General features: G+C 46.7%; 1 protein-coding gene across 1 annotated transcript in view; it reads left to right on the forward strand.

Annotated features, from left to right (window-relative positions):
* Nucleotides 1–20,082, forward strand: part of LOC141133429 (complement C3-like) — a 731,058-nt gene that overhangs the window by 216,654 nt on the left and 494,322 nt on the right. The window contains exons 10-11 of the mRNA XM_073622815.1: nt 2,693–2,808; nt 15,550–15,696. Coding sequence (XP_073478916.1) covers nt 2,693–2,808; nt 15,550–15,696 — 263 coding nt within the window. The remainder of the gene's footprint in view (nt 1–2,692; nt 2,809–15,549; nt 15,697–20,082) is intronic.

Below are 20,082 nucleotides of genomic sequence, written 5' to 3' on the forward strand. Positions count from 1 at the left end.
CTTCTCCCGGTGTCCGGTTCTTCTACCGGTGTCTGGTTCTTCTCCTGCTCTCTGGTTCTTCTGCCGGGATCCTCTGCTATCTTCTGCCGCTCTAGCGGTGGCCCGGTGGTCTTCTCCGTCATCTTGTTCCCTCTTCTCTTCTTCCGATGTTGACACAACGCTCTCTCCCGCTGTAATGCTGTGTGAGCAGTGCGCAATGACTTATATAGGCATGGGGCGTGGTCACTGGGTGATGTCATCCAGTGACCCCACCCCCTTATGACGTCACAGTCCCAGCATACCCCGGGACTTTCACAGTAAATGGATTGTGAAGACTTGGGTTATTTTAGCTCATTGGCCGCGTCAAACAGTGAGTCCACTGTATCCCACAAAGTCCATTTTAGGGCTTTTTCTGCCCACTTTTATTGAAAAAAGAAAGTAAAAGTTGACATCAGAATAGTTTCCCTCGCAGGGGTTCTCCCCATCCATGTGACAAACAAACAGTACTCCACCTCATGGCTCTTCTCTGCAATGTCTCTGCTTCGGCCTCCTGCCCTGGTCCTCCAGACCGTCAAACGCTGAACTGTTTCACCTTCAGCTCCCTGCTGCTACATCCTTACAGGCTTCACTGTCCCAGCATGGACAGTATGGAGCAACGTGCTCCTAACAGCTCCCTTGCACAGACTGACGCCCTCGGGAGGGTGGGGCCACTCACCTCTAATACTAGCTCTAACATAAGCCCAGTGCACACCTCGCTCATTAGTGTGTCTGTTTTCTGCAAAACCTGGCCAAAACTGCCAAAATAACCAGTGGCACGGGTTCACCTCTCTACAGGGTGTTTAGGTCATTAATATAACACAGGAGATACTAAAGAGTTGTAACCACTACACATATTCATAGCAAACACCTGCATTCAATCTGGACAACTCAATGTAAGCCCTCTCTGGCCTGTCCATAATTCTCTATCTTGCAGGCTGCCAACTTCTTACTTGCTAAAAAGTCACTCTTAAGAGTAAGGACCAGGGGCGTAACTACCACCATAGTGACCCATGCGGGCGCTATGGGGCCCGCAGCCAAGTGGGGCCCAGTGAGGATGAGAGCACCGCCAGCACAGTCTCCCAGCCAGGGGAAGAGAGAGGAGAGGAAGAGGCAAGCTGTGACCTGTGCCCAATGCAGCGTGACCTGTGCCCAATACAGCGTTGCCTGTGCCCAATACAGCCTGGTCTGCCTGTGCCCCATACAGCCTCACCTGTGCAGAGGAAGAGGCAAGCCACCCGGATCAGCAGAGAGCTGAATTGCCTGATGTAATAGCATTCATTAGAACTTCCAGGGTTCCTGGGGCTCATGTCACATAGCTCCACCTCTAATCTTACAGCATACAAAGAAGTTTTAGGAAATGATAGGTTGCAATAGTTTGCGGAATGCTCTGTTTTTTGTTCCAGGATCACTGCGCATCATGCTTAAAAAAACGTTCTATAAAGACATGGTTTGATGAGTTGGTTTGATGTGGAGGAATTTAGGGGCCTGTACAGAGCCCTGACCTCCTAATGAACTGATGAATTGAAATGCCTATTGCGAGGCAGTGTTTTTTTATCCAACATCAGTACTTGACCTTACAAACGCAACCTGGTGCCATCCTTCAGGGGGCTCATGCAGCCCCCCCGTACACCTGGATAGGAGGGGTGGTGGCATATAGAGGAACCCATCACCTCCATGTTCCTCCTGCAGCCGCTGAATGCCTGCAGAAGGGTAAGGAGAAGCGGGCATTCAGTGGCTCCAGGAGGAACATGGAGGGGATCAGTTCCTCTATATGCCGCCCCTCCTATCAAGCTTCTTTCTGCTGCCCCAGGGTCCCTGTGCTCTCTCCCAACCCCATGTGTTTTCTCCTGGCTCCCTCATCCCTGCAGCTCTGCTGGGTTCCCCCCTCCCCTCTCCCTTCGGTTGCTGGGGTGGATCTTTCAGGATGGAGAGCAGGGAAGGGGCAAATAAACATGTCATTTACCGTCCCCTTCCATCTATTCAGCAATCGGTACTGATCACTGACTCTAGCCATTCATAACTGAAGCATAAAAAACTGATTACTATGCTTTGGTTTGTGAATGAACGGGAAGCTCTGTAGAGGGCTATTCCTGTTCATTCGTTTTGTGCTGCTGAAGCTGCAGAGAAGGAGATTGAGGGCTGTCTCCTCAATCTCCATTCTCAGTCTTAAAGGTAGAACATCAGAGGTCTGTTTAGACCCCTGATATCTCACTAAAGCACCCCCAACATATTCCTATTTTTTTTTTTTTTTAAATAAATAAAAATAATATTGTTTAAAAAAATGGTAAAAAATAAATCGACAAAAATACAAAAACTCCTGACACCAGAGGCAGAACTACTAGGGTTGCAAAGGTTGGGCTCGGAGAGAAGGGCTCCATCAGGGCCCTGAAGGTTCTAGTTATGCCTCTGCCACAGAGATACTTCAATATCTTGTGGAAAGCCTTCCCCGAAGCGTGGAGGCTGTTATAGCAACGAAGGGAGGGAAACTATGTGTATATACACTATGTGTGCGTGTGTATGTATGCACAGTATATACAGTATATCCACATACATGAGATGATATAATGGCTCAAATATTGAAATGTTCATCAGATATTTTCTTTATGTATTAATATGAACTAGATTTTGGTAGTTACTTATCTTACCAATAACATGATGTCTTTCTCTCCTACAGGCAGTGAAATGGTCGAAGCTATGCTAGACAATATACATATTGTGGAATCTCCATATAAAATCTTCTTCACCAAAACCTCCAAATACTTCAAACCAGGAATGCCATTTGACCTTAGGGTATGTAAGTTGAAGAACAACCTGTATGGTTGTTGCATGGGTCATTGCATGGGGCTTCTATCTCTAAGTGATTCTTTCTACAAGTGATATGCACTTCATTCTCTGCACTTCAGCGATTGCACGAAGCAAACAAATACAGCAATCTGCACTGGAAAGCAGCTAACAGACTGCAGGTGACCCTGTCTCTCTATTAAGCTCTCCTTCCACTCTGTAACATGCACTCTCTACCACTGCTTCTGACACTCCTGTCCTCTCTCCTCAAACTCTCTTACCTTTACCCCCCCTCTCCACCCGCCTGCTTATACATATCACCCTGCCTTCTGTCTTCCCCCTACTACTGCTCTTACCAACTCTCGCTCATTCTACATCCATACACTGATAAAACCTCCAGTACTCTGAGACATGCCCCTTCACATAAATCACAGTCCCACATTACCTCCCTCACCCTCCTGCTTCTCCTAATCTCTGGTGACATATCCCCAAACCCTGGGCCACCATCATCTGTCTTTGCCCAACGCTCCCATCCCCCTACACCCTCTGGCAGGAGCCGCAACCCACAGAACTTGGTCTCTATTCCTCTTTCCAAAACCAGCCCCCCCTTTTCCTGTGCCCTGTGGAATGCACGTTCTGTCCGCAACAAACTCACCGCCCTCCACGACCTCTTCATCACAAATTCCTTTAACCTACTTGCCATTACTGAAACCTGGCTTCATGAATAGGATACTATTTCTCCTGCTTCCCTCTCCCATGGGGGCCTTCTCTGGACTCACTCCCCCAGACCAAGTGGACGGAAGGGAGGTGGAGTGGGAATTCTTCTAGCCCCATGCAGCACCTATCAGGTTCTTCACCCACCTCCCTCTCTGACACTCTCCTCTTTTGAGGCACACTGCATTCGTCTTTTCTCTCCCATTTCTCTAAGAATTGCTGTCATCTACCGGCCCCCTGGACCGGTATCAGCCTTTCTTGATGACTTCTCTGCCTGGCTACCCTACTTTCTCTCTTCTGAAATCCCCACAATTATTCTTGGGGACTTCAACATCCCTGTCAACACTAACACTACTATTACTTCTAAACTTCTCAGTCTAACCTCATCGCTTGACCTGAAGCAATGGATACAGGCTCCTACCCACTCCAATGGCAACACCCTTGACCTTGCCTTCTCCTATCTGTGCACTCCGTGCAACCTTTCCAACAATCCACTCCCACTCTCTGATCACCACCTTATTAGTTTTGCTCTCTCCTTGTCTTCCACCTCTTCTCCCTCCAACCGCCTAAGAGTTACACGCAGAAACCTTCGCCACCTCAAACCTTCTCTTCTCTACTCTGCTACTGATCACCTCTATGACAAAATCTCCTCCCTGTCCTGCCCCAACCTAGCTACTTTCATCTACAACAGCTCACTGTCTTCCTCCCTAGGCAAGCTGGCCCCCCTCACTACACGCAGAATTAGGCCCCGACTGCTACAACCCTGGCAAACAGATGACACCAGAAGTCTCAGAAAACGTGGCCGCGCTCTTGAGCACCTGTGGCATAAGACTAAGACCCAGGAAGACTTCACACAATATAAATCTGCCCTCCTAAAATACTACTCCTGCCTTCACACTGCCAAACAGACCTACTTTATCACACTCATCAACACCTTCTCATCCAGTCCACGTCAACTCTTCTCTACCTTCAACACTCTACTCTGTCCTCCACTGCCTCCACCCACCAACTCACTCACTGCCCAGGAGATTGCCAATCACTTCAAAACTAAGATTGATACAATTCATGAGGAGATCGCCAATGCGCAAAAACCTCCCCCATGCAACACCCCATGTCCACAGATACAATCATTACTTCCCTCATTCAACCCTGATACTACTACTGAGGTTGCTAAACTTTTATCTAGCACTCATCTAACCACTTGCCCCCTGGATCCTGTTCCCTCGCAAATGCTACGCTCACCCTCTGACTCGATTCTACGCTCTCTAACTCACATTTTCAACCTCTCCCTCTCTTGTGGCATCTTCCCAAACTCTCTAAAACATGCGCTAGTCACCCCCATACTAAAAAAGCCCTCACTGGATCCCACCAATCTCAACAACTTACGTCCCATCTCCTTACTCTCCTTCTCCTCCAAACTTCTTGAAAGACTGGTCTACAACCGATTAAGCGACCATCTGACCATGAATAAACTTCTTGATCCCCTTCAGTCCGGTTTTCGCCCTCAACACTCCACAGAAACTGCTCTCCTTATACTCTCAAATGACCTACTAATGGCTAAAGCCAATGGACACTATTCTGTACTACTTCTCCTGGATCTCTCTGCTGCCTTTGACACAGTGGACCACCCCCTCCTCCTCAAAAAACTCCACTCCTTTGGTCTCTGTGACTGTACTCTTCGCTGGTTCTCATCCTACCTATCCCACCGCTCCTTCAGTGTCACTTACAACTCTACTTCCTCCTCTCCTCTTCCTTTTTCCGTTGGGGTCCCCCAAGGTTCTGTTCTCGGACCTCTCCTTTTCTCAATCTACACCACCTCCTTGGGTCAGTTGATTGCCTCCCACGGCTTTAAATATCATCTCTACGCTGATGACACCCAAATCTATCTCTCCACCCCCCAGCTCTCTCCATCTGTCTCCTCACGCATTACCAACTTACTAGCAGACATATCAGCCTGGATGTCACATCACTTTCTCAAACTCAATCTATCCAAAACCGAGCTCATGATATTTCCTCCCTCAGGTGCCACTTCCCCTGATCTCCCTGTCAAGATCAACGGCTCAACTATCAACCAATCTCCCCACGCCAAGGTCCTAGGTGTAATCCTGGACTCTGAACTAACCTTTCGACCCCACATTCTATCACTATCCAAAGCTTGCCGCCTCTGTCTTCGCAACATCTCCAAGATACGCCCCTTCCTAACCAATGACACCACAAAGCTTCTAATCCACTCCCTGGTTATCTCCCGCCTTGACTACTGCAACTTCCTCCTCATTGGTTTACCTCTAAATAGGCTATCCCCACTTCAGTCCATCATGAACGCTGCGGCCAGGCTCATCCACCACACAAACCGCTCAGCGTCTGCTACACCCCTCTGCCAATCCCTCCATTGGCTGCCACTCAGTCACCGAATTAAATTCAAGATACTAACTATAACTTACAAAGCCATCCACAACCTGGCCCCTAGCTACATCTCTAACCTAGTCACAAAATACCAACCTAATCGTTCTCTTCGCTCCTCCCAAGACCTCCTGCTCTCAAACTCCCTTGTCACCTCATCCCATGCTCGCCTTCGGGACTTCTCCAGAGCCTCCCCCATCCTCTGGAATGCTCTTCCCCAATCCGTCCGATTTTCTCCTACTTTATCCACTTTCAGACGATCCCTGAAAACTCATCTCTTCAGAGAAGCCTATCTGGCCCCCACCTAACAACTGTACATTTATCTTCTCAATCAGCACATCACCCACAGTTATTACCTCTTGTATCTCTTGACCTTCCCTCTTAGATTGTAAGCTCTAAGGAGCAGGGCCCTCTGATTCCTACTGTATCAAATTGTATTGTATTTGTACTGTCTACCCTCAAGTTGTAAAGCGCTACGTAAACTGTTGGCGCTATATAAATACTGTATAATAATAATAATAATTATTAACTCGGTAGTAATAATTGATAGAATAATATAACAATACTTTGTTCCAGCTCATTAAAGTGGTGTTCCACCCAAAAAAAATAAATGCATGAATGTGCCTAAAAAAAAATAAATAAATAAATAAAAAAAATTAAAAAAAATTGGAAATTTTTTTTTTTATTCACCTCAAAATGGCTGTTGCTAGGGGGTCCCTCGTAGTCTGCCTCCTTCAGTGCCTGGGCTGGTGACATCACTTCCCCTCGGCACAGGAAGGGCTCAGACCTGCTCCCTCCCTCTTGTCAATCATCTGGGACACATTACAGGTCCCAGATGACTGAGCGGCCAATCACGGCACGCGTCGCTGCTCGTGCATTCGCAGTGGGTGCCCGGCTGTGAAGCCACAGCCGTTCGCCCACAGTTGCAATGCCGGCGCCGCCGGAGGGGGAGACTTCTATCCCCCGCATCGCTGGACCCTGGGACAGGTAAGTGTCCGATTATTAAAAGTCAGCAGCTGCAGTATTTGTAGCTGCTGACTTTTACTTTTTTTAAAAAAATGGGAACTCCTCTTTAAAGTTGAACGTCTGCCTTCCCTTCAGTCTTGTACAGTTGTTGCTTACTCTGATTTCACTACACAATGTGAGCCTCTCATAGTGTGCATTAGAAGCTGCAGCAAGCTAGATAGATCCTGTAGATGGGAGGGAGGCCAGGTGGTAGGCACCCCTGGGGGAAAGATTGGCACACACAGTGCTTGGAGTTGCAGGAAATATATTGACAAGATGTTCCAACATACTGTAACAGAGTCTGTGCAGTGACTTAGAACTTGCAGCAACATTCTACAGTACTTGTGAGGAGCGATGCTCAGGGATCGAGCAGGAGGCGGCTGGTAGTCAATAAGCAGCGAAGAACTAGTAGTGGAAAGGGTTCTCCACAACAGCACTAACAAGCAGTCCCTATGCTGTCCCTCCTTCTCTGGAACCTCTCCCCACGCTAGGCACACTCCCTGTCCAGTGGGTTCCTGTCCCTGACCTAGCCACATGCAAAATGTGCTCCAACTGCATAGAGCCAGGGCCTTTTATAGGCATTATCATTAAAATCTGGGTTAATCCAGGGCATCAGCATCCATTCGGACAGCCACTCACCAGATAAAATGTACGGAGGCCTAAGAGGAATGTGCATTCCTCCTGTCCTCCACTTTCCCTGCCTGGTGGTTGTGATAGCTCCACTTGTGTAGGAAGGTCAGTCTACACCTGCTTACATAGCCAGCCTCATTTCATGGCTGGAGGATGTCCTTCATCATGTGCCCTTTCCTCCCTGGCCTGCCCTTTTCATTCATTGAGACGCAGCAACTAATATAGGCATTACCTAGGGCAGTCTGCATGCAAATCGATCTGCCTAGGAACACCCTCTCTTCTGGACTGATATCCACCCATCAAGGAATTTTTATATTTGCATATCATGATGTAGCAGGAACCCCCAAAGGAGCTGCTGAGTTATTTGGGCCTGTACTCTGCTTTATACCCCTTTGAATATCTCAGTCCCCCTGATACAGATGTGGTGTAATAGTGTGCAGTTAGAACGAAATCACAAAGGCAAGGTCACAATACTCAATATAGCATACCTGTCTGTAGTTACCTTAGCCTCCTCTTGGCTGGTGATGAAGAGTAAAACAACACTCACACAGTTGTACTTAAATAATAACCGTATTTACTGTAGTTGTATTAGAAGGGTTAAACTACAATGGTTGTACTGTCAGACCAACATAGTCTGACAGACAACTAAATTTTACAAAGGTACAATGCAAGTGTATAATGTCTGAAGTAATATATGAGAGGTATAACAAAGTAAATAGGATACCGTCAGAGTGAGTGTATCTCACTCTAAGCACTGTCCTATTTCCTGCGCGCTTAAAGCTATACCAAATCAGATGTCAACTTGATTTAGTATAATACAACACTAAGGAGCTCCCTCCTGTAATATCACACCCCCTGATACAGTAAAATTACCCAAGGCCTTATGTGTTACTTAACAGTCCTTCTTCATCTTCTTTTCTTCTGCTAGCAACAAGGTAATTTTGTAATCCAAGAGTTAATGATTCCTTAACAAAGTAACCTGATGTATAAAACAAAGTCCTGATGCAGCAGAGCTATAACTAACTTTGATGCAGTGACTTAGTGTTGAATCCTCTTGACTTTGCTTGTGGGACTACAGGTCCCAGCAACTCTATCCTGTGTAAACTGATGTATGAAAGTGCGTCAAGAAACTTGTGGGCCTCAGCCCTCTCAGCCAACCAGGACAATGCTGTCAGGAGACTCCTCTCTGATGTGCAGGGTTCTTCCCCTGGCCGGCCGGCAATGCTGCGGTGCTCCGCTTCTGTCCTCAAGATGCTCCAGAACTCCCAGATGACTATGACAAGCTCCTCTGGTTCCTTCCCAGTCTTGCCCTGTCGTCAGTCCAACTCTGTGGGATGTCACAATGCCGCTGCTCGGATTGCTGTTCCGTGGAGGTAGGCCGCGCTGTGCTGGAGACCTCACACAGATCCTCCCAGGCTGGCCATGCGTGTCCAAGAGCAAGAGACCTAAGATGGCCACTCTCAGCCTTTTTATAGTCTTCCCACAATGCAGTTCTGCTCCCTGAGGTTTGTGGGAGTTACTGTGCATTCTGGGTAGGTCAAGTTAATGTCCAGATATAAACAAACAAAAACTTCCAGGTCAACTTGAAAAGCGAAAAAAAAAATAAAGACTCAGTCCTTTTGCACTTTGGCCGCTAGATGGCGCCAGAGGATAAGATATAACATTAACATTAAGTTACATCAAAAATGTGCCCCCGCTACACACTCCCCCTGCTTGAACTCCTTGGTCCCCAAAGAGATGCAAAATTTTGTTTCTGTAACACATTTTTGATTCTACACGGTTAAATAACACTGACAGAGGTGCCTCCCACCAATTCTCAGGTAATGGGGAGCTGTTCTGTGTACCTACTGCTGACACCTCGGTGTCTGATACAGGTGTGTCAAGGGGTGAGTTAGAGTTACCTCTCACCACATCTGCAGTGAGAAGGCTCTCTCGACAACCCTTGAGGGTTGAGAACAACTTCTGTGGAACTCTCATCCAACACATCACAGGTTGGTCTCTTGAGTTTGGAAATGACTCTTCATTTCCTCTGTTTCACTGGTTCGGACACGGTAGGCTCACTTGTCTTCTCTTCCCGGTCAACCACTTCTGCCTCCTGCATGTAGGTTTCTTCCACTTCTGTTGAAAAAGTAGACACTTCCAACCCTTCCTCTGGCAGTGAAGATAGAGGGCCACATCTGGGAACAACAGGGGCTAAAAGCCGCTTTACCAGGTCTGTGTTGGTCCCAACAATGAGAGAACTTCTTGAGGGCCCTGGCAGCCAAGGACAGACAATAGCCAGTGTCTCAAAGTTCTGAGGCTTCCCATCCTTCAACGGATCACACGACAACTTGACCCGCAGACAACCATCACAAGAGTACTCTTCCGCTTGAATACCCTGAACCTTTAAGTCTTCCAACTTCTTCAGGGGCAGGTATGACAGGTGCTTCTTGTAAAAGTCTCTGGTCATCAAGGTAACTTGGGCACCTGTATCGAGGATGGCTCTGGTGTAGATCCCTTCAACCAGAACAGGCACTACAGGCAGAGGGCCTACCAACCGGGTAGAAGGCATGTTGGGAACACCTGGAACAGTAGGTTTACGTGACTGGACTCGTGCTCCCCTCAGCACCGCCTCTGGTGTCGTTTTGAAGGCCGATGAGCACTCCTCACTGAGATGGCATAAACTGCAGGGGTTCTGTACTGCTCTCTTTCGGATTCAGGGAAAGTTCTTCTCGAAGGTCCAGATCTTCTCTTAGGTCCACGCCTGTCTTCTGTCTCCCCTCGTGGAATAGGACATACTCGCTGGTAGTGACCTACATCTCCACAGTTCCGACAGACGTCTTGATTCCTGGCTTTCTGGACGGACATCCCAGTACGTTCTGTCATCAATTTGTTCATTATCTCCGCCATCTGGGATACTTGCGTCTTCAATGTGGCCATCTCAGACATGAGATCTGACGATCCGGTCATCATTTCCATCATTTTTGACATCTGAGCCTTCAGAACCCCAAGCTCTGGATCTCTATCAGCTGTATTAACCACTCTGACTCCGAAAACAGGTTCAGACTTCTGACTCTTTCCTTTATCCTCCAGCATGGCTTCTTCCTCTCTCACTAATTTAATGAGTTCAGGATACTTCACGAACCTGGTATCAGCTGAAGTCTGTAGCCGGATCCACACTGGATCAGAGCGGGAAGCACCCCTCAGGATCTGCTGCATTCTAGCTTGATCTATAGCAGAAGGTAGCATCCCCTTCTTTAATACAATCTGATGCAACATCTTGTTCAAGCGCCTGAGATATTCAGACAAACGTTCACCTTGGCGTTGAAGAGCATGCTCAAATCGGTGAACTAAGTCTGCGGCTGTCTCCAGTGTCCCAAACTCCTCCTGCAGGATATTCAGGTAGTCTTGAGCTGTGCAATCTTTTTTACTGAACTTCAGATTGCGGATGGCTTCTGAGGAGGGGCCCCTTAGACTCTCGGTGATCCTCTGCTTCTTGAAAGTCTCTGGAATATACCATTCATCCAAGGCTTGTGTGGCCTGGTCCAACCACTCTTCAAAGTTGTCCTCCCCTATAGGCACTGGGTGTTTTCCAGAAAAAATCCAGAGTTTCTGGTACCCACTTCCAGAACACAGTGGAGTATCCCTTGGACACTTTCCGATGAAGTCTCTCATAGCCGTGAAAAATTCTGGCCCAATCAGGGCCAAAGTTGTCGCAGACGGGACTTCTTCCCTACTGGTCTTAACACGACTGGTACTTGCCCGACACCTGTCTGGTGTCTGGATTGAACGAAACTCAGTCTGGTCGGCTGACCGCACACTGGATCCTTGGAAACGGTCAGGAATCTCCTTCTTCCATTCCAGTAACACATGGGTGCATGAGGCCTCACAACCGGGTCTGACATCGATCACCCATGTTTTCTTGCCGAAGGACAATGTCTGCACTATCTGACCGATCTTCTCCTCAGTCCAGGCCTCTCCAGGGAGTTCAATCACTACATTCGATTCTGGGTTGGCACCTTCTTCTTCGCACCACTGAATCACAGCGTCAGGGTCCATACTGGTGCCAAGGGGATGGGCTTGCTTGCAGAGTAACAGGATCCTGGACGAGCCCCCACGTGTAGCACAAACCCCCGAAGGAGCTGCTGAGTTATTTGGGCCTGTACTCTGCTTTATACCCCTTTGAATATCTCAGTCCCCCTGACACAGATGTGGTGTAATAGTGTGCAGTTAGAACGAAATCACAAAGGCAAGTTCACAATACTCAATATAGCATACCTGTCTGTAGTTACCTTAGCCTCCTCTTGGCTGGTGATGAAGAGTAAAACAACACTCACACAGTTGTACTTAAATAATAACTGTATTTACTGTAGTTGTATTAGAAGGGTTAAACTACAATGGTTGTACTGTCAGACAACATAGTCTGACAGACAACTAAACTTTACAAAGGTACAATACAAGTGTATAATGTCTGAAGTAATATATGAGAGGTATAACAAAGTAAATAGGATACCGTCAGAGTGAGTGTATCTCACTCTAAGCACTGTCCTATTTCCTGCGCGCTTAAAGCTATACCAGATCAAATGTCGACTTGATTTAGTATAATACAACACTAGGGAGCTCCCTCCTGTAATATCACACCCCTTGATACAGTAAAATTACCTAAGGCCTTATGTGTTACTTAACGGTCCTTCTTCATCTTCTTTTCTTCTGCTAGCAACAAAGTAATTTTGTAATCCAAGAGTTAATGATTCCTTAACAAAGTAACCTGATGTATAAAGCAAAGTCCTGATGCAGCAGAGCTATAGCTAACTTTGATGCAGTGACTTAGTGTTAAATCCTCTTGACTTTGGTTGTGGGACTACAGGTCCCAGTAACTCTATCCTGTGTAAACTGATGTATGAAAGTGCGTCAAGAAACCTGTGGGCCTCAGCCCTCTCACCCAACCAGGACAATGCTGTCAGGAGACTCCTTTCTGATGTGCAGGTTTCTTCCTCCGGCCAGCCGGCAATGCTACGGTGCTCCGCTCCTGTCCTCAAGACGCTCCGGAACTCCCAGATGACTACGACAAGCTCCTCTGGTTCCTTCCCAGTCCTGCCCTGTCGTCAGTCCAACTCTGTGGGATGTACCAATGCCGCTGCTCGGATCGCTGTTCCGTGGAGGTAGGCCGCGCTGTGCTGGAGACCTCACACAGATCCTCCCAGGCTGGCCATGCGTGTCCAAGAGCAAGAGACCTAAGATGGCCGCTCCCAGTCTTTTTATAATCTTCCCACAATGCAGTTCTGCTCCCTGAGGTTTGTGGGAGTTACTGTGCATTCTGGGTAGGTCAAGTTAATGTCCAGATATAAACAAACAAAAACTTCCAGGTCAACTTGAAAAGCGAAAAAAAAAATAAAGATTCAGTCCTTTTGCACTTTGGCCGCTAGATGGCGCCAGAGGATAAGATATAACATTAACATTAAGTTACATCAAAAATGTGCCCCCGCTGCAATGAAAATAGGTTTTATTTCAAAATGTCATTGGTATGTTGATGAGGGGTTTAGGGAGGAGCCAGAGATGGCAAAACTATATGCATATTAAAATTCAACTTTAAAATATATCTAAAGTCCTTCTTTTTTTTCCCGTCAGTGATGGATAGAGTAGTGCTTGGAAAAAAAAACTCTGCTGCCCCCATATTGGGGGTTATTTATGAAAGGCAAATCCACTTTGCACTGCAAGTGCATTTGAAAGTGCACTGATAGTGCACTTGGAAGTGCAGTTGTTCTAAATCTAAGGGGTAGATCTGAAATGAGTGGAAGCTCTGCTGATTTTATCATCCAATCATGTGCAAGCTAAAATGCTGTTTTTTACTTTCCTTGCATGTCCCCCTCGGAATTACAGTGACTTTACTTCCAAGTGCACCTTCAGTGCACTTTCAAGTGCACTTGCAGTGCAAAGTGGATTTTCCTTTAGTAAATAACCCCCATTGTGTCCACCAGAAATGAGAGGACATCTTTTTAAAGTCAGGGTGAGGCCTTTTTTTTTAGGCAGGTGTCCTTAGAGAAGGTGTCCTCTTTGGAAAATGTCCCCAATATTCTTGTTCTGGAGACACAATCATCCACACATCATCCTGCTGTCAGTAAGACATCAATGTAAGTAGGCAGATGTTAAGTATTTTCCAGTTCTAGTCCAGTTCTAATTTTCTTATTTTAATGTTTGATTTCACATGTGTTGGTTGTACTGTTTTGTCAATTGTTTGTATACCACTATTTGATTGTGACGAGATAGAGAAGATGCAGGATACAGTATATGTCTAATGTGCAGTGAGATAACCAAAAGAAGGCTACACTGTCGTTGCCAATAACTACAGCACTAGTGTCTATGTGCTGAGGCAGCCAGCTGGATGGGAAGCAGTGATGACTTGGCTTAGGTAATGGAGGGCCCTGGTGGTGAAGGAGCTTGTGTGCTTAGGCTCCTTCCCTAGTGATTGGTACCCCAAAAATGGGTCCTACCTCACAGCATAGGGCATCCTAGGGAACCAGCCTGGAAGTCACAGATGATGAAGTGAGGCTTCGGGAGGGAATAGGCATGGGTGTTGTACAAGAGTACCATCATTTTTGGTGAGATACTCCCAATAGGAAATCACATCTAAAGGGATGCAGACCCTGCCCTTCCTGGGATTTCAGTGTAGCATATAGATCGATGGATGAGGTGACGGGCAACCAAGCTAGTGGCATCTGGTGCAAGCTCACTGGTACCGGCTCAGAAATGCTGCACAAACAAGAGAAGTGTATTAGGAAACTGTTAACCAGAGTGCACAGAGTATAAAAAGTTAAGGCACTGTGCCATGGATTCTAAGGAGTTCATTATGTTTTATGGAGTAGTGGAGTAGTGTAATAACACTCTTTGCATTTTCGTTGGTGGAGTAGTGTACTGGTCACCCACCAACCCTGGAACTGTGCACCTGGAACCAAACTGCTAACAAGACAACGGGTTACATAGGCTTCCAAAGCTTAAGATGTACTGACACAGAGTACATTCTGTGACTTTGAGATCTCATTTCTTGTGTTATCGCAAGGGTAACTGGTTGAATGGGGTAGTATATTGTTTGGTGTACTTTGTTGTGCTTTGACTTTGCAGTAATAAGAAAAGGTGTAACATAAGTAACTTAAAAAAAGTTAAAGGGGCAGAAGTATGTATTTGTGTTTTTTCCATATGTTGTGTTTATTGTATTGTTATTTTATGTTGTTTTTATTTAATTTCTTGGCAAAAAAAACTCAAATAGCATTATAATATACCAAAAATAGCAAGCAAGCAAAAATTCCCTCAACAACAAATCAGAGGAAAGAAAAAAAAATGTATCTCTGGTCACATATGATATAATAAAAATAATATAAACATAAATGAATTTAAAAAAAGTTAGTAATGCATTAAAAAAAAAACTGTGTCCTTTCCCTTATTGTTTTTTTGGCTTTTTCTTGGTGAATTTTGCTGTTATTTTGATGTATATGTTTTTATGTTTTGTAATAGGTAATAAATACATCTATAACAATAAAATATAAAAATAAGGGGAGAAACATTACTATAATTGCATATTTTCCCACTGCATAAAAAAATCCTTAATTAAGAACAAAAAAACACCACACAATAAGTGTTACACACAATGTGTACAGAACGCCCCCCCCCCCCCCCCCCCCGAAACATACTTTCCTACTCGTGTGATTGGCTCACTGTTTTTCCAGAAGTCTGCACTGAGATAAGTTTTCAGGCATGCAACAAAGCTGTAATTTTTGGTGAGATACTCCCAATAGGAAATCACATCTAAAGGGGCGCAGACCCTGCCACTTTCCTCAGAGCCCTGCAAGCACAGCAGATGACTAATAATAATAGTTACTCCTTAAGTGACCATTTGGTAGCCAGTTGTTTAATGAACTGAATTATCAGCATACTTCTGTTTACTCATTGCCATACTTTTAAAGATTTGGCTGGTATTATGAAAATATAATTTTTATGTTTATTTTTACATTATTCACTTTTCATTAGGTGCTGGTAACTAATCCGGATGGGTCTCCAGCTGATGGAATACCTATAGTGGTGGATCCAGGAGCAGTAAGAGTATTAACACAAAAAGATGGAATTGCAAGACTGACAGTTAACACACAGTCAGATCTAAGATCCTTGATTGTTGTTGTAAGTCATCTACATGAAACAATATAAAAGTAAACCTGTGGGCGATCGATCTATTAATCACTTGGCAAACAACGTATGTTTAAAACTGTCCTGTCAGCATGTGGTTATTACAAGACCATGGCTGCAGCTGGTACCGTTTTTTCAGCCGTCGAGCGACTGTTTTGTGAAAGTGATTTTGTAAAGCCACTCGTTCATTTTTCCACTGCTTAGAAGGGCCACCCCCCTTCCACAACCATTCTTTTGAGGGCCACAATAGGTACAATGATACAAGGATGAGATAATTTTGTCACTTCAAGTTTCCGACCTGTCATTCCCTGGCTTAACAGACAGTGAAGCAGCTAACAAAGCACGATCTGTGCTTTGTTAGTTGCTTTAGAGGGCAGGGAAAATATCAGGGGTCTACAACCCCTGGCAAAAAGTATGGAATCACCACTCTTGTAAAATGTTCATTCAATAGTTTAATTATGTAGAGAAAAAAACTAATCACAGACATGCCTCAAAACTATTTTCATTTAACCACTTGCTTACTGGGCACTTATACCCCCTTCCTTTTGAATGACAATTGCATGGTCATACAACACTGTACCCAAAACAAAATGTTTATAATTTTTTGCACACAAATAGAGCTTCCTTTTGGTGGTATTTATTCACTACTGGTGCTTTTTATTTTTTGCTAAAGAAACAAAAAAAGATCAAACATTTTGAAACCCCCCCCCCAAAAAAAAATGTCACAGTTTGTTATAAAATTTTGCAAACGTCATTTTTTCCTTCACTGATGTGCACTGATGAGGTTTCACTGATAGGCACTCATGAGGCAGCACTAACAAGTGGCACTGATGGGCACTGATGAAGCTACACTCATGGGCACCGATAAGGAGGCACTGATGAGCACTGATAGGTGGCACTGATAGGTGACAAAAGTGGGCACTGAGAGGTGGCACTGATAGCTGGCACTGATGGGCAGCACTGACAGGTGACACTGATGGTGAGGCACTGATGTTTACTGATGAGGCTGCACTGATAGGCACTGATGAGGCAGCACTAATAGGTGGCACTGATGGGCACTGATGAAGCTACACTCATGGGCAGCGATAAGGAGGCACTGATGAGGCTGGACTGATAGGTGGGACTAATGGGAACTGAGGGGTGGCACTGATAGGTGACAATTATAGGCACTGTGAGGTGGCGTTGATAGGTGGCACTGATGGGTACTGATAGGCAGCACTGACATGTGATACTGATGGTGAGGCACTGATGGGCACTGATAGGTAGCACTGGTAGGCATTGATTAGCAGCACTGGTGGGCACCAATGTCCCTGTAATAGAAGCCGGTTACCAGCTGTAACGAGGTGATAGCTCAGAACAAACACCAGGCAGGCTGTATGTAAGTTCAAACAGGAATCTCTTTTATTGCAATATACAGGCTCTTTTATACACTAAAAGTGGAGGTGCATACCTCCGACTCATATTACTCTAACAATACAGCTGTAACCTAATTAACCTAATTAACATGAGCTAATTAACTAATCCCTTTAGACAGCCTAGATGACTCAGACATGACCTTTAGGCCAGACTGGCCGTCTTGTAGCTTAGAACCCCCAATCAACATTATCACAATAGCAGAGTTAAACACAAACCACAATGGGGATCTAATGAGTCTTAGATCCCATACTAGAGACTTATTTACAATACACATTTTAGCAGACAACAGACAGGTAGCTGGAATTGATGACATTAGCATTTAACAGTAGGAGTCCCAATGGTATGAATCAGTCTGTCACGTACCTTACTGAGGAGTCTGAAATGACGAGGGTGGCCTCTTGCACGGTTCCGGTTCTAACACCCCTGGAGGTGGAGACAGGGCTGCTAGGGCAATGGAAGGGTGCAGGTGCCTATTGGCAGGATCAGGAACACTGGAGCCTAGAGATGCTGGTGAGATGTTGATCCTGGATAGGTTCAGGAAAGTCCAACAGGAGAACTTGCAAGGTCGGGAACAAGCAGGAGTCGGCAACGTGCTGGCAGGAAGGTGCACAATCGATAGGCAGGTTCGTAGTCAGGGGCTAGCGGAGGTTGGTAGTGGGCTGGCAGAGAGGTACAAGATCGGAAGACAGAGCCGTGGTCAGAAGTTCAAGCCGGGTTCGGTACAGGAAGCAGAAGTAAACAGAGTTGCAGGGATAACCCAAAAGAGTAGTCAGGAAGGCCAAGGTTTCAGGATCAAGGTTCAATCAAACAGCAATCAAGGATACAGGAACTAGCTGAGACAATCCAGCACTGATACTAGTATGCTGAACCTTTAAATAGGGCGCCCTGTGCTGTGATTTGTTGGCTTGCGGACATGCCCACGCCGACGTGCACTCGTTCATATGAGAGTACTAACGTGCGTGCCTGGTCCGGGGTTCACACATTCGTGCCACACGTCTGGCTGGCGCACGGGAACGAGCGTTTGTAATGGTTCTCTGACACAGTCACTATTCCAATATGGCAAATCCAGGGTCCCCAGAGTCTGTGTGTCCTGGGGGACCAGGACCCAAATCCACAGTCATACCACCTCAAGGGTCCCCAGGCATACAGCTCACAAAGAGCACCGTTCCCCCAAATGCAAGGGCCCACGATCGATCGGCAAGAGGCTAGCATACAGTCCCCTCCAAAAGTCTCTCTCCCGGCTAGGTCTGTCACATTTCTCCCCTTTCGGCAGGAGACTAACACAGGAGGAGACCCCAGACGGGTTGACTCCGAAGTTAGTCAGTAGTTCCAGTCCTCTAATGCCTGTTCCCACACAGTACCCCAAACAAATTGTTCCAAACAAAGCATTACTCACCCAGCCAACCTCTGCCTCTTTCAGAGAACATATCTGCCGCTGGGGAGAGGCCTGGACTGGCCCTTCTCCCTGGAGTCCTTTCTGCCACTGGAGAGAAGACAGGGTGTCTGGGCTCACTCCGTCATGCTGTTGGGGATCTGGGCCGACTGCCCAGCATCCCTGGGGTATACAGGTGGAGACTGAAGTCCCATCCACCTTCACAGGAAATCCATCCTCTGTTAGTTGAGGGCAGAGTCCAGCAGTACTCGGCCCTGTTGCCAGCCCTTCTGCTGGAAACCCCACACCATCTGCTCCGGCTAACTGTTGGGGAGGGACGACGAACACCTCCTCTCCTTTCTCCCCCTGTATCTGCTGCTGGGAAGTGATTGCCACCTTCTCACCCTTAGCCTCCGAAACTGCCACAGGTGCAGGGCAGAGATCTTGGACCCTCTGTCTGGTTGCCAGCGCTTCAGCTGGGGAAGTTCCTTGTAACTTCACAGATACTTCTGTTGGTGCTGGGCAGAGCACAGTGAATTTTGGCCCTAATAACAGCTCTCCTTCTGCTGGAGGCTCACCAGGTTGTTCTTCCTCAGCAGAAAAGTCTATCAAATCCCCTGTCTCTGCAACTGGTGTCTGGGGATAAAGGTTCACCATCTCCTATCTGTGGAACCCAGAAGATGCTATCGGTGCTGGGCAGAGGTTAGCAGAGCTCTGCCCTGTTGTCAGCACTTCAGGTTTGGGGATGGCAATCTTCAGATTTTCCACTGCCGATTCTCTGGCATTCTGCTGAACAGGCACATTCCTCCATGCAAGATCATTCAATGCAGAAACAGGTTCATCAAGGTCAGTCAGCACTTGCTGCATCCGTCATAAGACCTCCACCTCCATAGCTGTGGGGGCAGGTTGGCAAAGCACACTGTTACTCTGCCACATTGTCAACTCTTCAGCCAAGATTTCAGAGTTGTCAACTGGTATTTCCTGATAGTCCCAGGCAAAGGGAGCACCACCCTGCTGCTGAGCAGAGTCTAACAGCTGTTTGTAGGCGATCTCCAGCTCCCATTCCTGAATGGCCAGAAACTCCAAATCTTCCTGTGCCCAGTGCACTTCTGAGACATTCAGTCTTCGCTCCCTGTGCTCCATTATTTCCTCCAAACGCCACTCCCAATCACTCCCAAAGTCAGGGTCCCTGGACAGCCTCCAGTATAACAATCCCAGGCCATCGTAGTCAAAGCCTTCCGTGGGGCTGTCATACGCTGTCCACAGGCACACTTGGGCTACATACCACTGGAGGGCTCTGTAGCTCTCGTCCAACCGCATTTCTGCTCGGATCAGCCTGCTTAACTCGGCTGTCCACTCCTGGTTCGGCTGTTCCCCCAAAAACAGCATTCGCACTTCATACTGCGACCAGTACCTCACATGGATGGAGGGGAGAACTTTTCCCTGGTGTCGCTGCTCATGGACTAGCACTTCCTTCCAGAGTTCACAGCAGATAGAATCAAACCATCCTAGCAGGACCTGCTCTGATACTGGTCCTCTGTGCTGTATCTGCATCTCTCGCAACCTCCTTCTGAATTCCTCATCCATGGTGG

Source organism: Aquarana catesbeiana, linkage group LG03, assembly GCF_042186555.1.
Source record: "Aquarana catesbeiana isolate 2022-GZ linkage group LG03, ASM4218655v1, whole genome shotgun sequence".
Classification (NCBI taxonomy): Eukaryota; Metazoa; Chordata; class Amphibia; order Anura; family Ranidae; genus Aquarana; species Aquarana catesbeiana.